This window comes from Columba livia, chromosome 4, assembly GCF_036013475.1.
Source record: "Columba livia isolate bColLiv1 breed racing homer chromosome 4, bColLiv1.pat.W.v2, whole genome shotgun sequence".
Lineage (NCBI taxonomy): Eukaryota > Metazoa > Chordata > Aves > Columbiformes > Columbidae > Columba > Columba livia.
Window position 1 is genome coordinate 9631237 of NC_088605.1, and position 23566 is coordinate 9654802.

The following is a 23566-nucleotide window of genomic DNA, read 5'->3' on the forward strand; positions in this document are numbered from 1 at the left end:
TGGGTCCAACACTGGTGACTCCAGCCCCAGCACAGGATTAACTCCAGGCTGAAGCAAGGAGGTGGGGAGCACTGAGTGGCTCTGCCTGTCCTGCTGCATCTCTCCTGCACGTCAGCATGCAGAGGGATCCCTCTTCTTGGTGATGCCTGAACTGATATATAAATTTGAGACCACCATGACCAGCACTTCTGACCTCCAGTGCGGGCAGCCCCACTGACAATCCATTTCTGTTCAGCCCCAGGGCAGGTGGCCACACCACTGCGCCTGCAGGAAGCCCCTGATGTCATGTTAAAAATTCTAGTGATCGTAAGCAGAGATCACCACAACTATTAATTCACTCTTTCAATAGCTGGTTACCCACACAAGAATTAACCTCTTCTTTCTCATATGGATTGGTTCAAGTTGGCTCAACTTCTGGCTGCTGGTTCCCAGTAGACACCTGCTGGCTCCATGTAGAAGCCCTGGTTATCAGATTTGTGCCTCCAGTTTGGGCATTTACAGGGTTGTTGATTGTGTGGGCAGTTAATCTTCTCTTTGACACATTCAATGGATTGCAGCCTCTAAGATTTCATCATAAAGTGCGCTTTCCAATCCCTTAGTCATTCCCATGGCTATTCCCTCACAGCCAAACACACCAGAAATGTTGTTTTCAGCAGTACACCAGCTCAAACCTTCCCCCCATTCAGCTACATCTTCCTTTTTGCCATGTACTTAAACCATTTTCTAAATATCACAAAAGCAACCCTGCAGAGGCTCACAGAGCCACCGGCACTGAACCCCAGCAGCACACAGAGCAGTTATAAAGATAGGATTTGGCAAGAACCAGTTTCCTCTGGCAGCAAATGCCGTAACAGCATCAGAACCTCGGATGGCACTGGGAAGCCTCCAGGAGCGGCTCGCTGGGCAGAAAGGGTTTTATCCCACTGCCCTGGGATTCTCGGCAGCTTCTGGGCTGTTTGTACTCAGAGGAAGTGCTTTCAGAATTGTGTTATTTGGGGTTAATGATTTACCTTCTTAAAACCAAAGTAATATGACTTTATGATTGGTATTTATTTGCACTGTGCAATTAGATCACATCATGAGAAATAATTGTTGCATGAATTGGAATTCAAGACTTTTTAAAAGTGAACACCTTTCTTTTTTTTTTCTTTCCTTTTTCTTATTGCAGCAAAAAATATATTAAAAATATAAAAATTATAATCAACAAGCAAAAAGACAACAGCCTCTCTCTGTCCCCTTCCACCTGCCAAGGACGAGCGCTTCTGTTAACATTGGGTGTGAATATAGAAGTCACACACCCAATGCACCTGAGTGAATTTTTCTGCAAGCTGCTTGAAAATACCCTTGATGCATTAGGTAAGAGAACACCTCACATTCCTCCTGGGATCTGTATTTAGCAAAACAATAGGAAAAAATATCACATTGGGCCATGTCCCTTGGGGTGGCTGCTCCCCAGCTTCTCCCTTCAGCCTGGCCAGGTCCCAGGTCCCTGACTTGCAGCTGCATCACCTGCGACCTCGTGGCCTCTTGGTGACCAAGGCTGACTTTCTGCTTGGGTATTTTTAGTAAGCACCATCAAGAGTCTCTTCCTAAGCAGCCCTTGGGCTCTTCCACTTTACACCAACCCGATCTTTGGTTTCTCCACTGCAGCAACTACTTTGCTCTTCTTCCAGTGTAAGGCAAAGTTTGCACATGGATGCAAGTTTGCATCTGAAACCTCAGCTTTCCACAAGTTAAGTTGGTGAGACAGACACTAGTCACAGAAAACCAGCCGTGCTTCAAATGCTGCCTACAGGAGAGAAACACAGAAGTATTTTCCCTGAGACTCAGTGGAGAGTCTAACACCAACATTATTCCTTTAAAGAGAAGAAAGAAAGGCAGCAAGTAGCACATGATGAGCAAACAGGATGGAGAAAATCCCTTTCAGGAGTGCAGCTGGGCAAGGTTTTCCCTCTTTGCTTTCCAGGCCAATGAAATGAACTCCCAAAACTGTGGGAATTAGAGGCTATAAATCTGGTCACTGAATTTGTAACAGCTTTATATGCTGTTCCAGCACACTTGGATCAAATTAGTTGATTTTTCTTATTTGAACAGAGCCTCTCTACATGGGGAGTATGGCAATTTCCCTCATTATTTTTTTAAATTAGGGAAGAGTTATTTCTAGATGAAGATGAGTTACAATCACTGGCTCAAATCTTTCATTATTGCTCCCTGCTAACAAGACCATTTCCCCCAGCAACCATCCATCCACATTACCCTTTTCAGTAGCTACAAGATGCCCCCCTAGACAAGAAGCAGACAGTTCAGAGACCGCCATCCAGCACTTCTGAACTACTTGAGGTTCACTTTTTTCTGCACCATCTCCCAGTGTTTGAGTTAAGGGATCACAGGGTAGTTCCCTTAAATACATGTATGAACTTGCAGAAGTGATTATTCTCCTGTTTGTATCTTCAGTTCTTGATTTCTAGCTTTCTGTAGGTAGGCCAAAGAAAGTGAAATTAATTAAAAAAAAAACCCACAAAAAGCAACCAAACAAAAAACCAAGCAACCAACAACAAACCCAAAGCAAACCAAGCCCAAACCAGCAGGCTTTACTGCTGCATAATAAACAAAAAAACTGCTAATGAAGCGACAATCGCAAATGGTCTCAGCCAGAAAAAAGAAATTATCCATCAAGTGCCCTAAGATTTGATCTGGGAGGCTCCCCAAAGGCAAGGGAAGATGGCATGGGACAAGTCCTTTGCTAACAAAGCCAGGGCAGTCTCACTGCTCTTACCATTGCTGACACACAACTCCTCACCCACAGGGTCTGTGTGGGATGACCTGAAGTGCAGCCACGTGAAGGATGAGGGACTATTTTCTCCAAGCTGTCAAAAAAGCCTGAGGCACTTAAGAGGCATTTTTCAGACACATCTTTTCAGAAAAATGGGCATTTTTAACACCTTTTATGGGACATCATCACAGAGAAGTTATCAGTACAAATGTTATTCAGGACTATTTCATCTCAGCATCTCCCCCTGTACTGACAAGCCCATTGGTACCACAGCCTAATTACACCTAAAAACCTGAAAGCTGCCTGCTGCTGCAACATCACCTAGAAAAGCCATCACCTCAAACACCCTCCCTGCTGCTGATTTATTTCTTTATCATTAACTCAGCAAATAAACAAGTCATGCTGCTAACAGTTTTATTGCCCTGTGAATAACTATATAAAACCGCAAAAATACGTAAGACTTTCTAGAGTAAGACGCAAGTTTAGTGCTTGGCTTAAGTGATTTGAGTGCCTGGCACGGGGTTATTTTCAGCAAATAAAATCTCTGTAATAAATAGTTAGAGCTAAAGGCTGGGGGGCTCTGCTGTTCCCCAGGGCGGTGGTCCCCGCATCCCGGGCTGTGTCAGACATTGATGCTCATGTGAGTGAGTAGGTGGCAGCACCGCTGGGACATGGGACACCAGCAACAGCCCCAGAGCTGTTGGCTGCATCGCTCTGGACACACAAGAGCTTTCTCTGTTGCAGACAAGCTCGGTCAGAGCCCTGACAGACTGGTGGTTTGCAGAGAAAAAATGAACAGAAGACTAATCAACTTCATACCTTTGAGAGATACACGGTGGGGGGGGTAAATCATACTTTACACTTCAGAGCCTTCATGTTCAGTGAAAACAAGAAACGAAATGAGCTCATGAAAGACTAATTGCCCAGTTTGTTTTATGCATGAGTCCCAGAACTCTTTGCACATGCGGTTACAGTTTTCAAAGATACCAATTATTTCATTAAAACATCATCTTCACACCTCCCGATTTGCTATAACAAGTCTTCTCCTCTTCATCCTTCTGGCCTAATATTTTGCCATTTTTTGGTTTAAGACCAAAGAGAACCAAAAAAAGTCTTTGCAACATCTATACTACATCTATAATTCACTAACAGCTACTGAAACCTGAGATTTAGGATCCATCCTTTCTCCACAAAGTAAAGAAATACTGCAGGGCTTTAAACATCTGTGTGGCAGGATGCTCTTGCAGGTACAACACCACCAAATGAGAGCTTGAAACGAGCCTGCGCCTGGGAACTTGAAGGGCAAGATCAGGAAGGAATAGGGATGAAAGCTCCTTGAATTGTCTGATATAGCCTCTAATATTTCACTACCTGGAAGATACCCAAGCAGGCTACATAACACATTCTGTTTGTACACAGCAGAAACTGAACGCTGGGTGATGGGCGGGGTAAAAGGTGAAAAAGAGTAAGGGGAAACAGCTACAGAACCCTCAGAAGTAGCCAAAAGGATGCCCATAGAGATTTCTTCCAGACAAGCAACATAAATAAAGCATAATTCAGTAAAATGTTATCATCGGAAAACAGAGTTCACAGTGAGCGTCTGACTCTGCAGCATAAATCTTCGTGACAAACAAACACATTTGAGCAATCCCAATCCCTCTGACGAAGCAGAAAGCAGAAGCCTCCACGCAGGGGACCGGGGCGAGTGCTGCAGTCCTGGCACTCCGCGGGGAGATGCTCGCGGGGGTTGCCATGGAAACCGGAGGATGCAGACCCAGCAGCTTTGACTCTGCATTAACTGACAGGGAGTTCAGCTGGGGACGAGACACTGAGGTTTCCCTCAGCTCCAGGCAGGACTGCAGTGGGGCTGGCTTTGACGCTCTCCTAGAGCAGAGTCTCCCACTGCCGCCACCCCCCGTGTGCCCTCCTGGGACAGGCACAGTCACACACGGTTGGACTCGATGATCTTAAGGGTCTCTTCCAACCAAAATGATTCTATGAGCCCCACTTTCCTCCTCTTCCCTCCCAGGTCAGACACACACACAAAGGTCACTTTCCTCACCCATCGCTTCCATCCAGGTTCCTCCTCACTGAGCTGCTGTGTGACAGATTTTCAGCATTTTCTGAGTATTCTGGACAGGAGAACCCTCTGGAAGCAGAGGTATTTTTTGACTCTAGCTCCTTTCATTGCAGAGGAGCCCCGATATCCCACCTCCCTTCACAAACCTGGAGAGAGCAGGACGCGCTGCTGGGTTTGTACAGACCTAGAACGGATCACCTCAAAGTTCACTGTATTTTTTACTTTTCCCCTGAAAACAGCATTAATTCAGGAGGAGCCTGTCACAGAGCAGAGCCCAACAGCAGGTGAATTACTGGCACCTTTGGCAACGTTGCTCTTACCTTCTTATTCCATTGTGCTCCTGGTACAGCATGCCCAACAGGAAAACCACGGCGGAACACATCCTTGTGGTTTGGAAAACAGAGATCGCTTTTTTTCCCCTCAAAACACTGAAGAGATGTAAATTTAATTTTAAAAGTCCCTTTAGAATTAATTTCTACTCTTCACTTATTTATACACACCTTAAGGCAGCATTATTTGCCCATAAATATTATGTAAGTTAATTTAAATGCAATCTTAAACTTGTGTGCAGGCTTCCCATACAATTCCTGCTATCGCACCACTGAAGCTGAGACCTCAGTGTCACAGACTTGTAACGTGGTTTTTCTTCATTGAAATGGCATCCCGAAGCTGTGCATCAAGTCCTCTGAAAAACAACATTAATTCTCATAAAACCTACAACAGTTTCATCTCATACAAGGAGCAGCACAAATCAGCACCAGACATCTAACGCTGCAGCAGAACAACTGTGCAGGTAGACGCGAGGAGCGCTATTTCATCGCAGATTTGTATTGCCCACAGAAAAGGTTATTCAGATTTGACGCAGGCAGATCAAACACCTCACGTGTGAAGGGGCTGCTGACACAAGGTATTTCGGGAAGGGACATTTTCAGCCGGTGGCAAGAGATGGCACAAAGCAACGCTAAGGGACAAGCCAGTGCTCGCGTTTTGATTTACCCCCCTCTTTCCCCATAGGGGCGACTTCCATTTTCAAATTTAAACTAGTTTCTTTCATGCTATTCACAAAGTGAGAAAGACTTAAGGCCAGTTTGTTGGCCAGGCTGGCAGCTGTCACTCCATGTAAGCAGACCCCGAAATGAAAGAGCAATCCAGCACATGGAAGTACAAAGTCCTGACACTTTAATTATCTGAAGAGATTACAAGATGAAAGTCTTCCTTGAGGCAAATGTGTATTAGTACTGATATAGTCATTGTGCTTTTCAGTAAGAGAAATAGGAGTCTGTATTTACATAAGAAACTATAGTGTCTGAGATCTTTAAATATCATTTATGGAAATGATTCTGAATTACAGCATTTACAAAATAAAAACAAGCTTGAATAAATATTTAGTCCATTAAATAAGATATTTTTTTCACAGAAGCAACTTTTTGTGCATATTTATTTCACAATTGAAGTTTGTTGTATTTTTTATCCTATAAAAGAAGCAATAAATTTGTCTTTTTTTTTTTTTTTCTCTAAAAATAAAACTGCAATAATCATTGCAATGTGAAGCCTGAGATTTAAGCCTGAATAAGTATCATCGCTTGCACCCCATTACCCACCTCCCACCAGCCGCCCAGCCTCACGCCTTTCCGAACTCTGGTGAATGCCGACACTCCGACTCAAGGATTCCATGGGAAGGACTTCAGGGAAATAACAATAATAAAAATATAAATAAGGTGAGAATAACACACCGTAGCCGACATTGTCTACAAACGGCATCATAAGGCTTGTGCATTACACATGAACTAAGTGAAGCTGTTTCATGTGATTCAAAACGACAGTAGTGCCAAACTGTTGTACCCTTATATGGCTCGTTAACACTGAATATTAAGCCACTTATCAAAGGGAATGTTCCCAAAAAATAAACTAAAAAAGAAAAAAAAAAAATCAACACTGGCCAGTTTTGCTTTGTCATTTTGAATGACGACCCTTCTTGAGCATGATACTGCAAACAACTTCATCCTCCTTTGTATTTCTCACTTTGGAACACAGTGTGTAACACCGCGCGTTAGGAAAGAGGATCCAGCGAAGAGCTCTTGATCTCGTCCCCCTGTAACCACAGCACACGCTGTCTCGCTTTTCATGTGGCCAACTCAAAGCACGTCCAACCACCTTTGAAACCTCAGTGCTCAGGGAGCTCCTACTGCAAATAGTTTGTGCAAGATCGTAAGATGAAGCCATGTGAGCTTTATTTCTTTCCTCTCCAAGTGGAGATAAAAATTCATCCCTGGTGTTTCAAATAAATACAAACGTCTTCTGAGTTGTTAGCATGACTGAAGTAACAGTATGCAATATTTTACACGGTTACTCTGCCAAATGTGGACAAGTACCCTTCACTGGCTGATCATTCTGGAGGACCTTTGGGATATACCCTTACATATTTGCCTTTTAAAAAACATTTTAAAAACTCAATAGGGGATAAATAATTTGTCACATCTACTGAAATTTGCTGCTAAACCTTTCAAAAATATGTATTTTCATATTCGTTCATTCATTAGGTAACCATTTCCTCTGAAGTTTGCTAAGTTTTAAATGCTGATATAGAAATCAAAGCTCTGTGTAATTTTATTAACAGGATTTAGCACAAATGACGCAGATCATAAACACTTCCAAAACTCCAAAATATGGAACTGGAAGTTGTAAAACTTGATTTTTAAAAGACAACCTGGAATTATTGCTCTGCTTGGTAAATTAAAGGCAACAGAAACACACTGCTTCAGGACCCTCTGTGCTTCCTATGTGATCCACGGAAAATTTTGCCTTTTAAAATACTGAATGTGGATTTGAAATAGCTTTGCTTTAATTAATCCTAGCATAGGTGGCAAACATCTAGTGACGGGAAAGTTGAACCGCAGCAGGAGCGGGAGCGCCGAGCCCCACAGCCGTGCTGGTGTTCCAGTGAGCACAGTGTCTGAGCCTTGGGATTGATCTGCTGGGATGGACTAATTAACCGGCTACTCTGCTCCGAGCAGGTAAGATAAGCAGCAGCGCTTGTTCAGTTCTCTGAGCCCTATTTCCTTCCACACAGTGCATTTGTTCTGCATATGGCATCGTAACGTTAATGGTATAAATTTATGGAAGACTGTACTGTAGCCTCAGAACTACAGACGCTTCATACTTCCCTTTAGCAGCTTAGTAAAATGCAATAAAAACTGTCTGTACAAAATTTATAATAATGGATGTCAGAGCTTACATGCCCTCATGAGGTCCCTCTTTCAAGTTAATTCTTGGCTTAGGTCAAATCTATCAGTCTGTGTAAGACTCCAGGAGACACACCAGTAGTTTAATATGTCAGATACCAGCTTTGTCACTATAGAACGGAGTGACATGGAACATGTAACAGTGAGTGCAAACACGGACAGGCTTCATTTGGCCATAGCGAGGTAAAGGAGCAGAGTGAGAGGAACAGCGGGAACAGAAGATCTGAAAAACAAGAGGGAGATTTCAACTTTAGATCCTTTGAAGAACTGATTTCAACAGAGGGGAGAGAAGACCGAGTGTGCTGGGCTCTTGTGAACCAGCAACAGCAACACCAAGGTCCCTCCCTCAGCACAGCAATCAAAAGCCCTCTGCAGCAATTCACAGCCCCGAGACCAATTAATGGAGTGTGCTTCGCCCCTCTGACCTGGTTGCCCGAGCACTGACATGAGCCAAGGCAAGGAGTCTGTCTCTGCAGGTCACCGGGGAGGCATCTCCAGAGACAAAGAGGCACGTCTGTCTCCACTGGCTTTAAAGACAGACTAGGGGAATGTTTGTGAACATCTCAAAAGGTCCTATTCCTGCAAGTTCACTCTAAAGTTAACAAAAACAGCTTCTCTACCCTCTCCCTTTTTAACTTGTACGCTAGCAAGCAAGTAAAACAGGACGGCAGATGTCTGGTTTCCTGAGGCACATGGCTGCTGTGTTCTCCCTATTAGAGGACCTGTTGGAGAGCAATGTAGGGGAAAGGGACCTGGAGGTCCTGGTGCACAGCAGGATGACCATGAGCCAGCACTGTGCCCTTGTGGCCAGGAAGGCCAATGGCATCCTGGGGTGGATTAGAAGGGGGGTGGTTAGTAGGTCGAGAGAGGTTTTCCTGCCCCTCTACTCCGCCCTGGTGAGACCGCATCTGGAATATTGTGTTTAGTTCTGGGCCCCTCAGTTCCAGAAGGACAGGGAACTGCTGGAGAGAGTCCAGCGCAGGGCAACAATGATGCTGAAGGGAGTGGAGCATCTCCCTTATGAAGAAAGGCTGAGGGAGCTGGGGCTCTGGAGCTTGGAGAAGAGGAGACTGAGGGGTGACCTCATTAATGTTTATAAATAAGTAAAGGGTGAGTGTCACGAGGATGAAGCCAGGCTCTTCTCGATGACAACCAATGATAGGACAAGGGGCAATGGGTACAAACTGGAACGCAGGAGGTTCCATTCAAATTTGAGAAGAAACTTCTTCACTGTGAGGGTGACAGAGCCTGGAACAGGCTGCCCAGGGGGGTTGTGGAGTCTCCTACTCTGGAGACATTCAAAACCTGCCTGGATACCTTCCTGTGTGACCTCATCTGGGTGTTCCTGCTCCGGCAGGGGGATTGGACTGGATGAGCTTTCAAAGTCCCTTCCAATCCCTGACATTCTGTGATTCTGGGTGACTCCCTCGCTCCCTCTTCACCCCCCGAGACCTGCGGAGCAGCAGCCCCACATGCTGCAGTCCTGTCGAGGGACCCGCGGTTCCGCAGCCGGGCTGAGCACCACCCCTCGCAGCCCCGGCTGCAGCTCCTTCCAGCTCAGAGCAGTCGTCCAGAGTGACTTTGGATTCGGGGTGTTTGTTCCAGGATCTCAACAGGGAGTTCTGCTTTTTAGAAGACAAATGCTTATTGCCATATACAAGTCAAAACCCTCTCCCCCGCTTTCTAAATGTAAGCTGACTAGTTGATAGCCAAGGCACATAAAAACACTTGCGACTTGAAAACCCTGGCCAAGCACACACATTTTGCAGTGCAGCTGAATTTCTGTGGTGTGCTGGCAGATAGTTTCTCACATGTTTGACTGAGTCACTACCTTGCCACAGCTCCGACAGTGGTGTTTCCTGCGAATGACTGTGAAAGGAGCCTTGCACGCAGTGCAGTAGCTGCAGACTTCATCTGGAACCCAGTCAGGAGGATCTGTCAGAAACACAGCAACAAAAGGGAACATAAATCAAAAGGGAATAAAAACAAACATGCGATTACCAGATCCTCAGGGGAGCAGGGATAATAAAATATAACGGCAGCTGCTTTAATCTGAGTTTCTCAAGGTGCTTTGTGAACAGGCAGACCAGGAGGGCTCCGCTCCCCCTTCTCTGCCGGGCGCCCAGCTTTGGGCAGAGCACAGCGGGCACTGAAACGACCCACAGCAGCTTTGGACTCAAAATGAAATATATCCTGTTCAGAGACAAGTGGCAGGGAAAAGGAGATAAGCAAAACAAAGTATGAAAACAAGAGACTGTGAAAGCAGAGCTGGATCACAAGTGTTTTTGTCAATGCAAAACCAGCTCAGAGCCGAGACCATTCCCAGCCTCTCCAGCCCTCCCTACACAAAGGCTGGCTGCTTTTCTGCAATTAGGCAAGCAACTCCACAGACAATAAACTCGAAGCCTGATTACTGTCTGCTAAACTATTAGGACTCTTACTGGAAATCACCAGTAACAACAGAAAAACCACAAAATGAAGTGTACAGGATTTAGCAGAGAAAGAATTCGACCGCTATCCAGAAGAGCCCGTTTGGGTTGTTTATTTCTGCTGCGAGCTCTCTAACCTCACATAAAAGCTGGGCAGGGAACAATTTGGTTTTGGCAAAGCAGAAGGTATTGGGCTCACTTCTGTTGAGCTGCTTCTGCTGCTGACAGGCTGACATGGCCTCAGAGAGTCCAAAATTATGAGTGTAGGAATGATGCAGCCTACTGCTTAATTAAATTGTTTAAAATGTAATGAAGGGCAAAGCAAGTTCCATCCAGAAGGAGTTTGTGGACACAGTAAACATGAACTCTGGATGTTTTTACCCACCTTCCCTATGTGTATTATGTACATTATGCAACCCCTGCAATTGCTGATTTAGAAACCTGACAAGCAAGATCCCCACCTCAAGAAGCATATTATCAAACAACAAAATATATGGTGCAGTTAACGCAGAGGTCAAGAGAACTACAGCTACAGGCAGAAAGAATATAATTAAATGGAAAAACCACTGTATTGTTCAAACATGACCATGACCAGTTTTCGTGTGTTTGTCACATCACAACATTTGTCAAATTAAAAGTCAAAAGGGTATAGCATTTAATGCAGAAGATGTTCAAAACGTAGATAAATAAAAACAGAGAACTTCAAATCTTGACTCAGCTTTTATGGGCTCCTCTGAACTACTCTGGAAGTTAAACTAGCTTAAGGAAGGAATCTTTCACTTAATGAGCAAAGCGGTCTGACAAAGGTCATGACTGTAGAGACAACAGCCAAAACCAAAGTCAGTGTGCACAAAAACGACCAATGTGGTAGAAAAAGGAGGCTGCACATAGCAGCCTTCACCTCATCCCTGGGAACTGCTCACCAGAAAAATGTTTTGTGGGGACACAAGGCTACAAATTCCTGCTTCAAAGGCAGGTTTTCCTTCAGCACGGAGATGCAGGAACATCAGCTTAAGTTGAAGCATTAATAGTAATGAAACCAAGGGATTTTCCATTCCAATTATTTTCCTTCTCTGCAACCTCCTTAGCTACTACACCTAACTCGTCCAGTGAAACTTACTCCTCATATCAGTTTATGATGTTGATTTGGAACACTTCATATCATGTCCACAGGACTCCCTGATCTGAAGCCATGGCAAGCCTGCCAAACCTGAAGCATCTCCATGTTCTCCATCCAGGAGGTCCCTTGGATTATCACATATATTCCAAAATAACTGAGCCAATAATGATATTCCTGTTTAAAAAATGCCATTAGACTACATAGCCTTGATTATATTTTTGAGGATTTAACTATCCTATGGCTTCTCACTGATTTTAGACACCAAAATGTAGAGGTTGTCCAAGCTCTGTGCCACCAGGTCTCCCTCACAAAGGAACAAAGAGCTGATGAAGCAGGTTTGGCAAGATGCCTACTTTGCTACCAATGCTTTACCAACTGCACTATCAGGTGTGCAACCATGTTCAGCTAGTGGCTAATTTTAATATTCACAGGAAAGCCACAAAACAGAGGCTCTTTCTGTACAAACTGAAGCATACCAATGTGAGCTGCAACTTCGCAGCAGCTGGTACCATGATCGCTCCTTTCCTTAGATCAGAGATACACTCCTAAAATTACATTCGGCCCCTTGAAGGCAACTGCAAGGCTGATGTGGCCCCCAGTGAAAATGAGTTTGACACCTCTGCATTAGAGCATGATTAGTTCAGACGTGTTATAAAGTAATGCAACCCCACCACAAAGACTCTGGAGCTCACGGACAGAAAGCAGCTTATCAAATGTTTGCTATTTTTTATTCTGTTGTTGCCCTTGAAGAGCAATGCTAAAAATGTTAATTTTTTTTAGTTGACCTTGTATGGATTTAATTGTCTGCAACACTAAATAAGGAGAAAAAATGAAAAAAAACAACAAAACAACATGAGAAACAGCAAGTTTGATAAATAACCACCTTATAAATTCATAATAGTTGTATAATCCATAGTTCCTGGTTACAGAATTACTTGACTGCCAGATGAATTCACCTGCAAACTTTGTTTTTATATTTGCAAAAAAAATTTACATCTTAGTGGTACATAATGTACAGAAACAGCACAACCCTCTCTACAGAATGCTCTCGTACATTACAGGCATTCTCTTTACCTCCATGCTGGTGTCACATCTACCAATGCATTCATGTGATGAATCAGCTGAGTGAGCCAAAGGGCACATTGTCCCCGGACAGTGACTCAAGAGCTGTAAGGCCTTTCGATGGGGCTGCACCACCAGCCCCGTGCCCCACTGCTGCTGGGGCTCAGCACCCTCCCAACACCATAGAACCATTTTGGTTGGAAGAGACCCTTAGGATCATCGAGTCCAACCATAACCTACCTCTGGCACTAAACCACGTCCCTAAGAACCTCACCATGTCCCTAAGAACATCACCACTGCTCGCACTGAGATCTGCTGCACTGCAGCACACCCCCAAATAGTAACACTTTGTTATGTAACGGCTTTTAACATTCAAACTGCTGCACAAACATTAATTGCTTTAATCCTCATCACCCAGCTACAGTCAGTGAGTCTGTGTAGGGAGAAAGCAGGAGAGGAATGTCCAAAATCATGCAGTGGTGCAGACTTGTAGTAACATTTGAAATAAGAAAGTGTGGGCCACGAGGCCAATGCCTTTGCTTCCAGCTGTGACCAAAAAAGTCCTTACACTGCATATAAACACAGAGGCTTCATTTTGAGAGTATGCACTTACAAAATTAAACGCAATCCTGGATGAAGCTGAAGTGCTGACACGGGCAGGAAGGTTGAATCTCCCACTGACTCGGCCTCTGAGCACCCACGTGCCCCAGCAGCGATGGGATCCAGCCCCAGGTCCCCTTCACAAGCCTCATCTCACTCAGCCTCACGAGCGGCATCTCTGACTTACATCTACAAACTCCTGAATCATCCGGCTTTTTATAGAACAGGTTTTCAGAATTTTCTCTGAAGAGCAGTCTCACGAGGGGATGAAGCTTCAATATGAGGAGCAGAGTGAGTTATACAAATTAAACCCCCAGCATTAGCCTGAAGACGTGCTGGAAGCAGCACCACACCCCAAGGCTTTTTATGTTTGAGTTCTTCTCCCAGCTACGCTGCTCCATTAGCTCTGCGTGCAGCAGCAAATGGAAACATGCAGCTCTAAAGCAGCGTCTGCCCGTGCTTCGGGGATTTGTGCAAGGAACGAAGGGAAAAACCTTGTTCGTGGGCTAATTGGCCTCCTGCTTTATCGTGCAATGAGAGCTGAGAGAAGTCTGCTGGGAAACGGGTGGAGACCACAGCACAAACATCAAAGAGGAGGAGGAAGGGAAGGGAAGGATTAACGAGACAGAAAGACTACAGAAATAAATCTTAGAAGAAAACATTAAACGCATGTAGAGAAAAAAGGCTGAGAAAGGAATAGAAATGAGTACTTAAATGAATAAGAAACAAATTTAGACAAAGGTACAAAATTAAATAATGCGAAGACTGAAAAGGACATTTAATAAAAGAAGAAACAGCACTCCCAACTCTTAACTATTCAAAAAGCTTGCATTATGATCTCCCATAAATCATGACATTTTAGAGGTTTTTTATTTGTTTTATGCTGTAGCTTTTAGAATTCATCCTATCTTGTCTCTGCAACTTTATTAGCTAAAAAAGTTTTCTGTTGTATAAAAGTTAAAAATCTCATATAAATCCAAGATGCTGAAGCTTTCGCTGTAAGAAAAGCACAGGCATGATAAAAACCACAGCTGCTGTAAAGCATATCAAAAAGCACATGCAAATTCATTTTGCTTAAATATGTGCAAAAGCTCCCATCTAATCTGACAAATCGGTGCAGCCCCACTTAATCTTACAAATCTGCGCAGTCCCACCTAATCTTACAAAACCAAGGAGAACATCTCTGCGTCTCAGAAAGCAAGGAGATGAGAGCCCGGACCCAGACCCACCAACAGTGTTGATTCAAACAACATTAGACCAGAGAGTTTATTTAGTGGTGCTGAGACACAGGAGACTGGGTCAAGGGCTGGGGGAGGTAAATAATCTCAACAGGTGTTGGAACTTGCAGAAGGCCTAATTCAGCAAACCTGTGCTCGGGTAGAAAACAAATCAGAAAACAAGCACACCGTAGCTCCCTATTGAACTGCACCTCTTAAACCCTAAGTTTGTGGCGGTGTTTGCATTAAGGCCAGACAATTCAGAGCAAAGACTCTTTCTGCATCTTTTGTTTTAATAAAATATTCCTAATGCAGAAAAAGCGGGAGTTCTTCCTGCATCAACGTGTAGTGGGTTTTAGAGCATATCATGCATACCTCCAATTACACTCCTACCCAACTAACCTGAAGGGGGCTGGTCCTGCAACCGCCTGTGGAACTCACACCACTGCAGCCGTCAAAGTGCATTATCCTCACAGCTGTGAAAAAGGTCACAAGGGCTCGCTGTGGCTCTTCTAATGAAAGCAGGAATAGTAAATACTCATAGTTTTAAGCATGGAAAGTAGAGAAACCAAGGTGACATGACTTCACCCCTCACTTCAACTGTCATGGTAAGATGAACCTTTTTGTCCCTTATCAAACATAATTTTCCGCATGTCATCCTGGGCAATCTCTGACTCTTATATAAGGTTCCTAGGAGGCAAGTGTGCCAAAGTAATCTTTACCCTTGCTCAGTAGATTAAATGTTGATTACAGCTGACTCAAAGTTTTTCAATAAAAATAAATTTTCCGCTTCAACAACATTATTTGATTGAAATTTTGGGGGCGAGGGAGAAAAAAAAGAGATACATATTTATTAGCTACAAGGATAGCTTTTGTCAAACACCCTTCTTAGGATGGAGTGCAAGTCTAAAAGCTTTCCCCAAAGCATGGAGCTTTGCAGACTTGGGCTCAAGCACCTGCTCTGCCTGATTCAACACGACCTTGAGCGACGACATCCCATGTCCACTCCATACAGGTACACGATCAGCTACTCGTTCTTTGGGCCAAATAATTATTTAGGTGCAACGGAACCACTCTGATGGAAAACACTGACTGACACAAGGATATGGTTCAAACCTTCACTCTAAATCAGGTGGACCAGCAACTTGGATCTTCCATCTAACCGTTACTAGGAATCTTTCCCCTGTAAGAGCCACCAACCACTACGAACCAGAAGCAAGCTGATGATGCAGATCTACACACTACATGCCAGGAGAACGCTCAATATTTGTACTTTTAGGACAAAAAATTTCAACCTTAATCAAAGTCTTAGTTATGTCATTGTGGAGCTGGATAAGCTTTACAGCACTTATGGGATGTATTATCCTCCTGCAATGAAGATTCAACAAGTTCCACACTGTGCTGACCGAGAGGGACAGACTTCGAAAAGGTAAAAGGCTCTGACAAATTCTTAAAACGTAAGTCAGATCAAATTATCGCAATACAACCTAAAAACTGTACAGAACACTGTAATTTTATATGCATGATTAAATATGTTCAGTTGATTAAAAAACACTGCCTCAATTTGGAAAACTTGATGCTTGATTCTTCTCTCGCAGTGTAAGCAGAGCTGTCGAATAAGTAAAAAGTTAAAAGTTATGTTGATGGAATATGTTTGGCCATTTAACTGTGCAACAATTTAATTTCTTTCATTTAGAAAGTGTTGCTGGACATCATTATAACTAATAGAGTAGCCACTGGCATGCAGAGGACAAAAATAAAACTGAAGCATTCTGCTTGGGTTGACAGCTAACTCATGGCGATCAGGTTCTGCATGCAGAAGCATGGGTGGGTTTTCTTGACCTTGGGACTTCTTATTGCAACAAGAGCTCCAGCCCCAGGACCTTAAATTAATGAATTGTGCTTGGCTGGAGAGCAGCGAGAACGTGTGACTTGTCAGAAGTGGGTGGGCTGGAATATTCCGAGATGGAGAGGGATCAAGGAGAAATAGCGTGCTGTTATGCAGCAAACAGATGCTAACACCATTTGGCACAAGCAATTATTTGTATGGGCAGCCACAGCAAATCCATTATGGCTGGAGCTGTAAGCGGGTGGCAGCGAGCACGGCAGCTCTGTACGGGTGCTGAAGGCATGAGGAGTGAAAACGAGCGTACGGTCGCAGAGAGAGCTGAGATGCTGCAGCAAATGTTTTCAAGGAGCACCAACAGCTTCATAAATGCTTTCTGATTTTCCTTGAGAAAATCTTCTGATTTCTAGACATCTCATGCTTATTCCTAGACAGGGAGTGTAACTCACTTTCTTAGCCAATCTGTAACTTCACAACATTGACAGTTGAAAATATTCACCCTCCCTCAATCGCAATAGATGAATCCTCCTGAGTTACAAATTACCCCAAAATACATGTATGGTCAAAACTCAGATTTGCCAAAGTTCACTATTAAAATCACCAAGCTCACAAGGATAAACATAATGCTCCCAAATATGGTGAGCAGGGATTTATCCTTGATCACATTTACAGATTGATAAAGAAATTAATACATAAAAATCCTTATCAAGACAAAAAAAGCAGTTACTCTGTGTGTATATATATGGGAAACTGTTGACTGAGACAAAGCAAGTTTTGTATTGGAGCTGGAAACAAGATCCCAGACACATAAAAGGCAGAAAGACAAACTTCTACTTCCCTGATGATTTTTTTAAAGCTGACTCAGCTCTGGTCCAGCATTTATACCACTCTAACTAAGAGTAATTTTCTTATATTTTCAAATGCAGAGGTTTGCTGTAATTCATGTGCAACCCGCGCTGCCCACTCACAGTCCCATGCAAACTTCTTGGCCCGCTTGTTATCCAACAGTGGTTTGCCCCAACCTGGATCTCAGAACTTCCCATAACCCACTCCCCACGCTGGCTGGTGGCTCAGCAGGACATGGGGGGACAGGCAGTGCCACCAAGGGGCCCGGGACACGGATCCCTTCTGTTGTTACTGCAAGTCAGAGCAAGAACCCCTGGTAGCAGAATCCAGCCTGGTTTTTTTCTCCAAGCAGCTGCCACTACAATTTGCTTTGAGTTTATACATAGAACCTTGTCCCCACTGGCCATTTCCTTCATCATAGAAACAGGGCATGAAATTTCACTGTATTTATAACTCATTGACACAATATTGTATAAGTTTATCTTATATTCTAGGAAAATATAAATGTTTACATTCTCTCCCTATAAATATACAGTGCCTTTTATATTCTGTGAAATATAAGTACACATGCTTCCTTTAAATAAAGTCCTAGAGCCTTAGGACTGCAAAGATGAACATATACACCTTAGGCTCACCTGTACTTTCAAAAATGCTTTTGTTTTGGAACGCCAATCCGTAGTTCATTCTATTTCAACCTTCAGGAGGTCACAGGATTTAACCCTTCTACCTTTGCCAATGTCAGCTGGCTCATAATAAGCACTCATATTTGTTTTATGATCCAGACCAGCTGGTGGGTTCTATATACAGTAAGAATGAGAAATCTGACAAAAACAAACAATTCATCTTCATAATCTGAGTAGAGGCTGGAACCTTCAGTAGAATCTTAAAAGCATTTATTTGTGCAGGTTGCTGGGCTTGCTTTCCTTTTTTTTTTTTTACCATTGATTGGAAGCCATCTTAAACATTTGGTACTTTCCATAAGAGGTATTTATTTGATAATTGGAAGAAGCTTTCCTGGAAGATAGCTTGCGGGACTTTCTCAATTGGATACATGCTCATGTTCCGCCACCATGGCAGAAGGGAGGAGCCACTGACGTGCTCATTTGCTTTAAACTGTCTTCACTTCCAGCTGAAATCACTAAGAGTGACATGAAGTGTAGAAATGATGTACAAAAAAGGACATAATTAATTATGGTGCCATGCTGTCAGCAGAGTGGTGCAACGCTCCCAGACTTTGCACTGCACCCACTTGCAGAGATGACCACAGTGCACTCGCTCCCATGGGTGGCCTGTGGCCCAGATTTGGCGCGGAGGACAAGCCCACCAGGCTTGGTGCACGAAACAGGGCACAATGTTCATACAGTAAAGGTTGTTCTGACCACCAGACAACTTCCACCCGCACTCACACATCGCCCAAAGTCAGGGGCTGCTGCTTCCACAGTGGCCAGCAAAAATGAAGTAGGTGGAGAGGTGTTATAAGAGGGGAAAGGCACACGGTTGCTGAAGTTAAAACACTGCTCTAAGTATATCCCTCATGCTGGATGCATTAAGGATGGCAAAAACGTGTATTTCATTAGCTATCACTGCATGCCTCAGTGGAAGAAAGTCTGTACAGTGCTGCCAGCGATGACCACTTGTGACCTGAAGGGACAGAAGCCTGGAATATATTGGAGGAAAGGGGAAAGAATGGGTGTTTCTACAGCTCCCACAAATTCAAAAAATTGACCGATTTCAGATGCTGCTTTTTGTAGACCTTTTGTGGTTTGTTCTGGTTTGGAAGGTGGAGCTCATCCACATGCTCCCCAGCACACTCTGTCTCTTTGTGGTACAGAAAATTCCTGCCCATCAGCAAACGTGAAAGCTGAGTGACAGCAGACTACACCAGGTAGTTTACACAGTCAGAGGGGCTGTACTGATTTGTACAAGCAGGTATTTATAGCACGACCACTTACACACAAGCCAAGTAAGACTCTCAGAAAAAGTCTGCGAGGAGCTGGATTCAGAGGCGTCCACACCTTCCCATTGAGTGAGCGTGGGTACCAAAAAGAGCACCTGCAGGTTCCATTTAAAGGATGGGAACACATTGGGCGAAGGTAGCCAAGTTCACTCTGGCACCCAAGTCTACTTATTCAAAAGGGACCTGGTTATCCCACAAGGTTCTGCCTTCCCTCACACCAGCATACGTGAAAATCTGCTATTTGGGAACAAAGGTGCAGGCAGGAGGCTGTTTTTGCTGTAGTCATCTGCATGTGTTATTAATGCTACAGGTTGGATTTTACCATTCGCTCAGGTCAAGGACACAACTGATTCACGCTGCCTGGGTGCTGCAGGGGCCCTTGTAACTCCAAAGATTAGCCTTTACCACATTCCTATGTGACCATAACATCCCCTAAGCTCCCAGACTGTTGTTCTCTATTTCAATAAATAACATCCCAAGACACAGGCTGCACTTCTCCAAACATAAAACCTTCCCTTTGCCAATAGAAGATGCCATGAAAAGCTGAAGAACCTTAAAAGCTGAATAACCTGCCAGGGAAGTGAAGTGACTCTGCCGTGACAAAATGTACATCCACCGTGAGAAGGTTATTCAGCATCCTGCAGTTGAGAATAACTTGCTTTCAAGTTCTGTAAGTCAAATTCACTGACAGCATCAGGCATCGATTCAAAACAAAAGAATACGAACCGAAATGGTAGAGAATGAATAATCTCTTGCATTCTTTTCCAATACAGTCTATACATGGTAAGGATTTTTCTTAAAGATTTGTTCTTTACTGCACCTTCTGTGACAATCTGAATTATGGCACAAAAGAAAAATCAATTAAAATTACTATGGAATAGTTCTTTATCTGCTACCAAATCATCTTCCTCCAGAAGAGATACTATTTCTACAGAGCATTATACATGAATTAGCCCTGCTGTTCTAAAGAAATAGATTTGAGATCCTTTAGCCTGCAGCTTCAGAAGACTGGTGAGCAAGCAAACTACGGGTTTTACATAAACACAAGATCACTTATAATTATGTAGCATTACTCCAAAACACTATCTTCAAAGGGTTTATTCTCCTCCTTGTGATTTCTGATCTTTATTACAAAAGACATGAACCTACATTTCTATTCTGTTGGTCACCCCCTCTGTGTACAGAGACACACACAGTTTGTCACTCCACTCTGTCACCCTGCATTCAAAACCCCTCACTGGAACAGCAGTAAGTGTATGGCAACAAACAGACAACGATTGATCAAAGTTCTAAAGCGCAGGGAAATTACTGCACACATGAATTTCTGGCGAGCTTAGATGCAGTTTCACAGCTGACGGTTGTCCTTTATTTCTCACTTGACCACAGAGATCCCACCACTCCGATAATTGGGCTCCTGGTGTGCTGAAACCACCGCTTAGTCCTGAAGATGAAAGCTGATTGCTTTCTTGTTTGCTCCATTCTCATACATCTACTTTCTCTTATTCTTTGACTGCAAGTGCTCTGGTATCTTTTAATCCATTTTTAATACCAAGTTTACCATACAAGGGCTACAGTCCATAACTGACTCTTAAGCATTCCCGCAGCAACACAGATTTTAAAAAGAAAAACAACAACTTTTGAGCTCTCGGAATGCTTGGACCCCAACCAAATCTTTGGGACTTAGACATGCACTTTCCTTCACTCTTACCATGTATTCAGGGAGATGAAAGTAAACTTACCTAAAACTTTTTATTTGAAGTTATATAGTGAATAATATGAAAATAATAACCAAAATATTTTCATAATATTGAAGACAAAAGTGAAGAAAATATGAAAGGTACTTCTACTGTGGGAAAAAGTAGCACCTCCACATATAGCAAACTATATAAAAGACCTCTTTAGACTGAGCTGCGATGATCTTACTTAGGGCTTTGCATCTTACACAGCCCTTTAAAACTTGTCACGTGTAACGTCAGAGGCTACATTAAAGCCTTTACTATACAGAACTTTTCTCCACAGATACACAGGAATTCATATAGTGTTATGACAATTTGTAGATCAGAGTTTCATTAGGCTGCTAGAAGAAAATCTGAAAGAAGTATGCTCATCTTATTATCTGACTTTAAACCATACTATGACAACATTTCATAGTCATTTTCCAGAGTCAAACTTTAAAAGAGTTTTAATTTATTTACTTCTTTTTAAAAAAATATATCAGCGTTGTCTCATTTTAATTCCCAAGAAAAAATAAAGTACCTTCAAAGTCCCCATCTCTGGCTTTTGCTGCAAGTTCTGAGGATGATATACTTTCTTGACATAAAGCACAGTCTTCCAGCGCTGCATTCCTTAAACCTTGATTGGCTGCAAAACAAACCAAAAAGTAATGAAATTCATATTTTTCCAATTTGCACTTTAAATATTCACGTTAGGATTTCTGGGATTAGATTATAGTAGCCATCTGTTCTAACTTCCTTATTCTTGATTCCTTTACAAAGAAGTAGATTATAAGAACACCCGGAGATTCCCCAGGTGAATAATACACAGCAGATCACATATATCAAAGAGAAACTTCATCCCAAAAGTCCCTGACTTTCTTTCGCTCATTTTCTTTATGCTTACTGTTGTCAACACATTTTTAATGCAATATTAATAGTTAATCCATTAGAAATTATTCCAACCAAGCACTGTTGACTAATTTCTTAGTGAAAATTCTTTGCAGCTCCAGTTTATTTCTCTCGCTTGAATGTTCAGGAGTTCTTTGATCCTCTCTTTAGCAATTCTGTCTAAGCCAAATATTTCTTGCCAATGAAAAAACCCCAGTTTCTTTTCACATCATGACAACCTGTCACCATAAAAATGTTGTGGAATTTTGAACCACAAGTAATAGAGAGCTATAATGCATGCTGTGCATTATCCCACTGCAGAACTGGGTTGGACTGGAGGTTTTCCTGCTAAATTTAAACAACTTTTAATTTGGTGTTTCATATAAAATCCTCAATGCTTTTACATGAAACTGGGAGAAAAAGAAAAGTTTTCAACCAAGAGATAAGGGAGGTTTTAAAAAAAAAAAAAGACAGCTCTGATAACCTTCAGATGCTGATAGCTCGAATCATAACAAAGGACAAAGGTAACTGCAGTCTTGCTGGGATTACGCGGTTATTTTAGATAAGTTAGCAGACTTGCCTCTTTGCAAAAAGAAATAACCAAAATGGTAACAGAGAAAATAACTTCTTGCTTTGGCTCATGGTCTAGTTCTGGTTCCATTATCTTAGTTACCTAGAATTCAAAAGTGGTGGGTTTTTTTGTTGTTTGTGGTATGTTTTAAATTTTTTAAAAATTTATTTTAATGCCAAATTCAGCATTCTGCAATTTCTACAAGGCAGACCTGATTCCAGCATTTTCCTAAGCATTCTCATCTTGTAGTTGGCTCTCTTCACACAGCTACTTAAACTTCAAAATCAAACATGCATGTCTTGGTTAATTAAAACGTGTCCAGTGTGAAATAATACCAGAAAAAAACATCTATGAAGTCCTGCATAGATTATAATATGACCATACGGGCTACAAACACTGTTCTGTTACACATCGGTATAAGGAGATGAGCAGATGCACTCTGAGGGGTTTAACTCCTTCAACATTTGCCTCAAGATGTGCTCATTTGTACTGACACTTCCAGTGACTTCAGCTCATTTACAGCCTTTTTCCTTGACTTTTTTTTAAGCTTAGCTGCAATCACTGTACATTAAGCCCTGACAAAAAGGTCACAGTATGTTAAGGAAATTCTTGACAAATACTTCACATGGGGCTACAGCAGAAATTCACTACAGAAAACAAATCTTTAAGTCTCTTTACCTTTCTTTTGCTTTTCCTTGTCTTCTGTTTCAGGTTTGGTTGCCATAACTTCAAACAAGGTCTTTAAGATACTTCTCAAATCACTAGCATAGTTTGTCTGCAGCTGGTCAGCAACACCTGGGAGTTTGAGAAAATGGGTAAACCATTACCAGACTATTACACCACCCTCAAAAAAAAAGCAAATTTGTCTCACAGAATCACAGAATGTCAGGGATTGGAAGGGACCTCGAAAGCTCATCCAGTCCAATCCCCCTGCCGGAGCAGGAACACCCAGATGAGGTTACACAGGAAGGTGTCCAGGTGGGTTTTGAATGTCTCCAGAATAGGAGACTCCACAACACCCTGGGCAGCCTGTTCCAGTGTCTGTCACCCTCACTGAGAAGAAGTTTCTTCTCATATTTAAGTGGAACCTCCTGTGTTCCAGTTTGAACCCACTACCCTTTGTCTTGTCATTGGTTGTCACCGAGAAGAGCCTGGCTCCATCCTCGTGACACTCATCCTTTATATATTTATAAACATTAACGAGGTCACCCCTCACTCTC

The 23566-nt window shown here is 42.9% G+C and overlaps 1 protein-coding gene across 4 annotated transcripts in view; it reads right to left on the reverse strand.

The window, feature by feature from the left end:
* Nucleotides 1-6015: 6015 nt before the first annotated feature.
* Nucleotides 6016-23566, reverse strand: part of ZFYVE28 (zinc finger FYVE-type containing 28) — a 159602-nt gene continuing 142051 nt past the window's right edge. For all 4 annotated transcript variants that reach the window (XM_065060385.1, XM_065060384.1, XM_065060387.1 and 1 more), the window contains 4 exons: nt 23025-23141; nt 21429-21533; nt 9927-10030; nt 6016-8318 (listed from right to left, as the gene is read on the reverse strand). In XM_065060385.1, the coding sequence (XP_064916457.1) occupies nt 8187-8318; nt 9927-10030; nt 21429-21533; nt 23025-23141 (458 nt within the window). In that variant the 3' untranslated portion in view covers nt 6016-8186. The remainder of the gene's footprint in view (nt 8319-9926; nt 10031-21428; nt 21534-23024; nt 23142-23566) is intronic.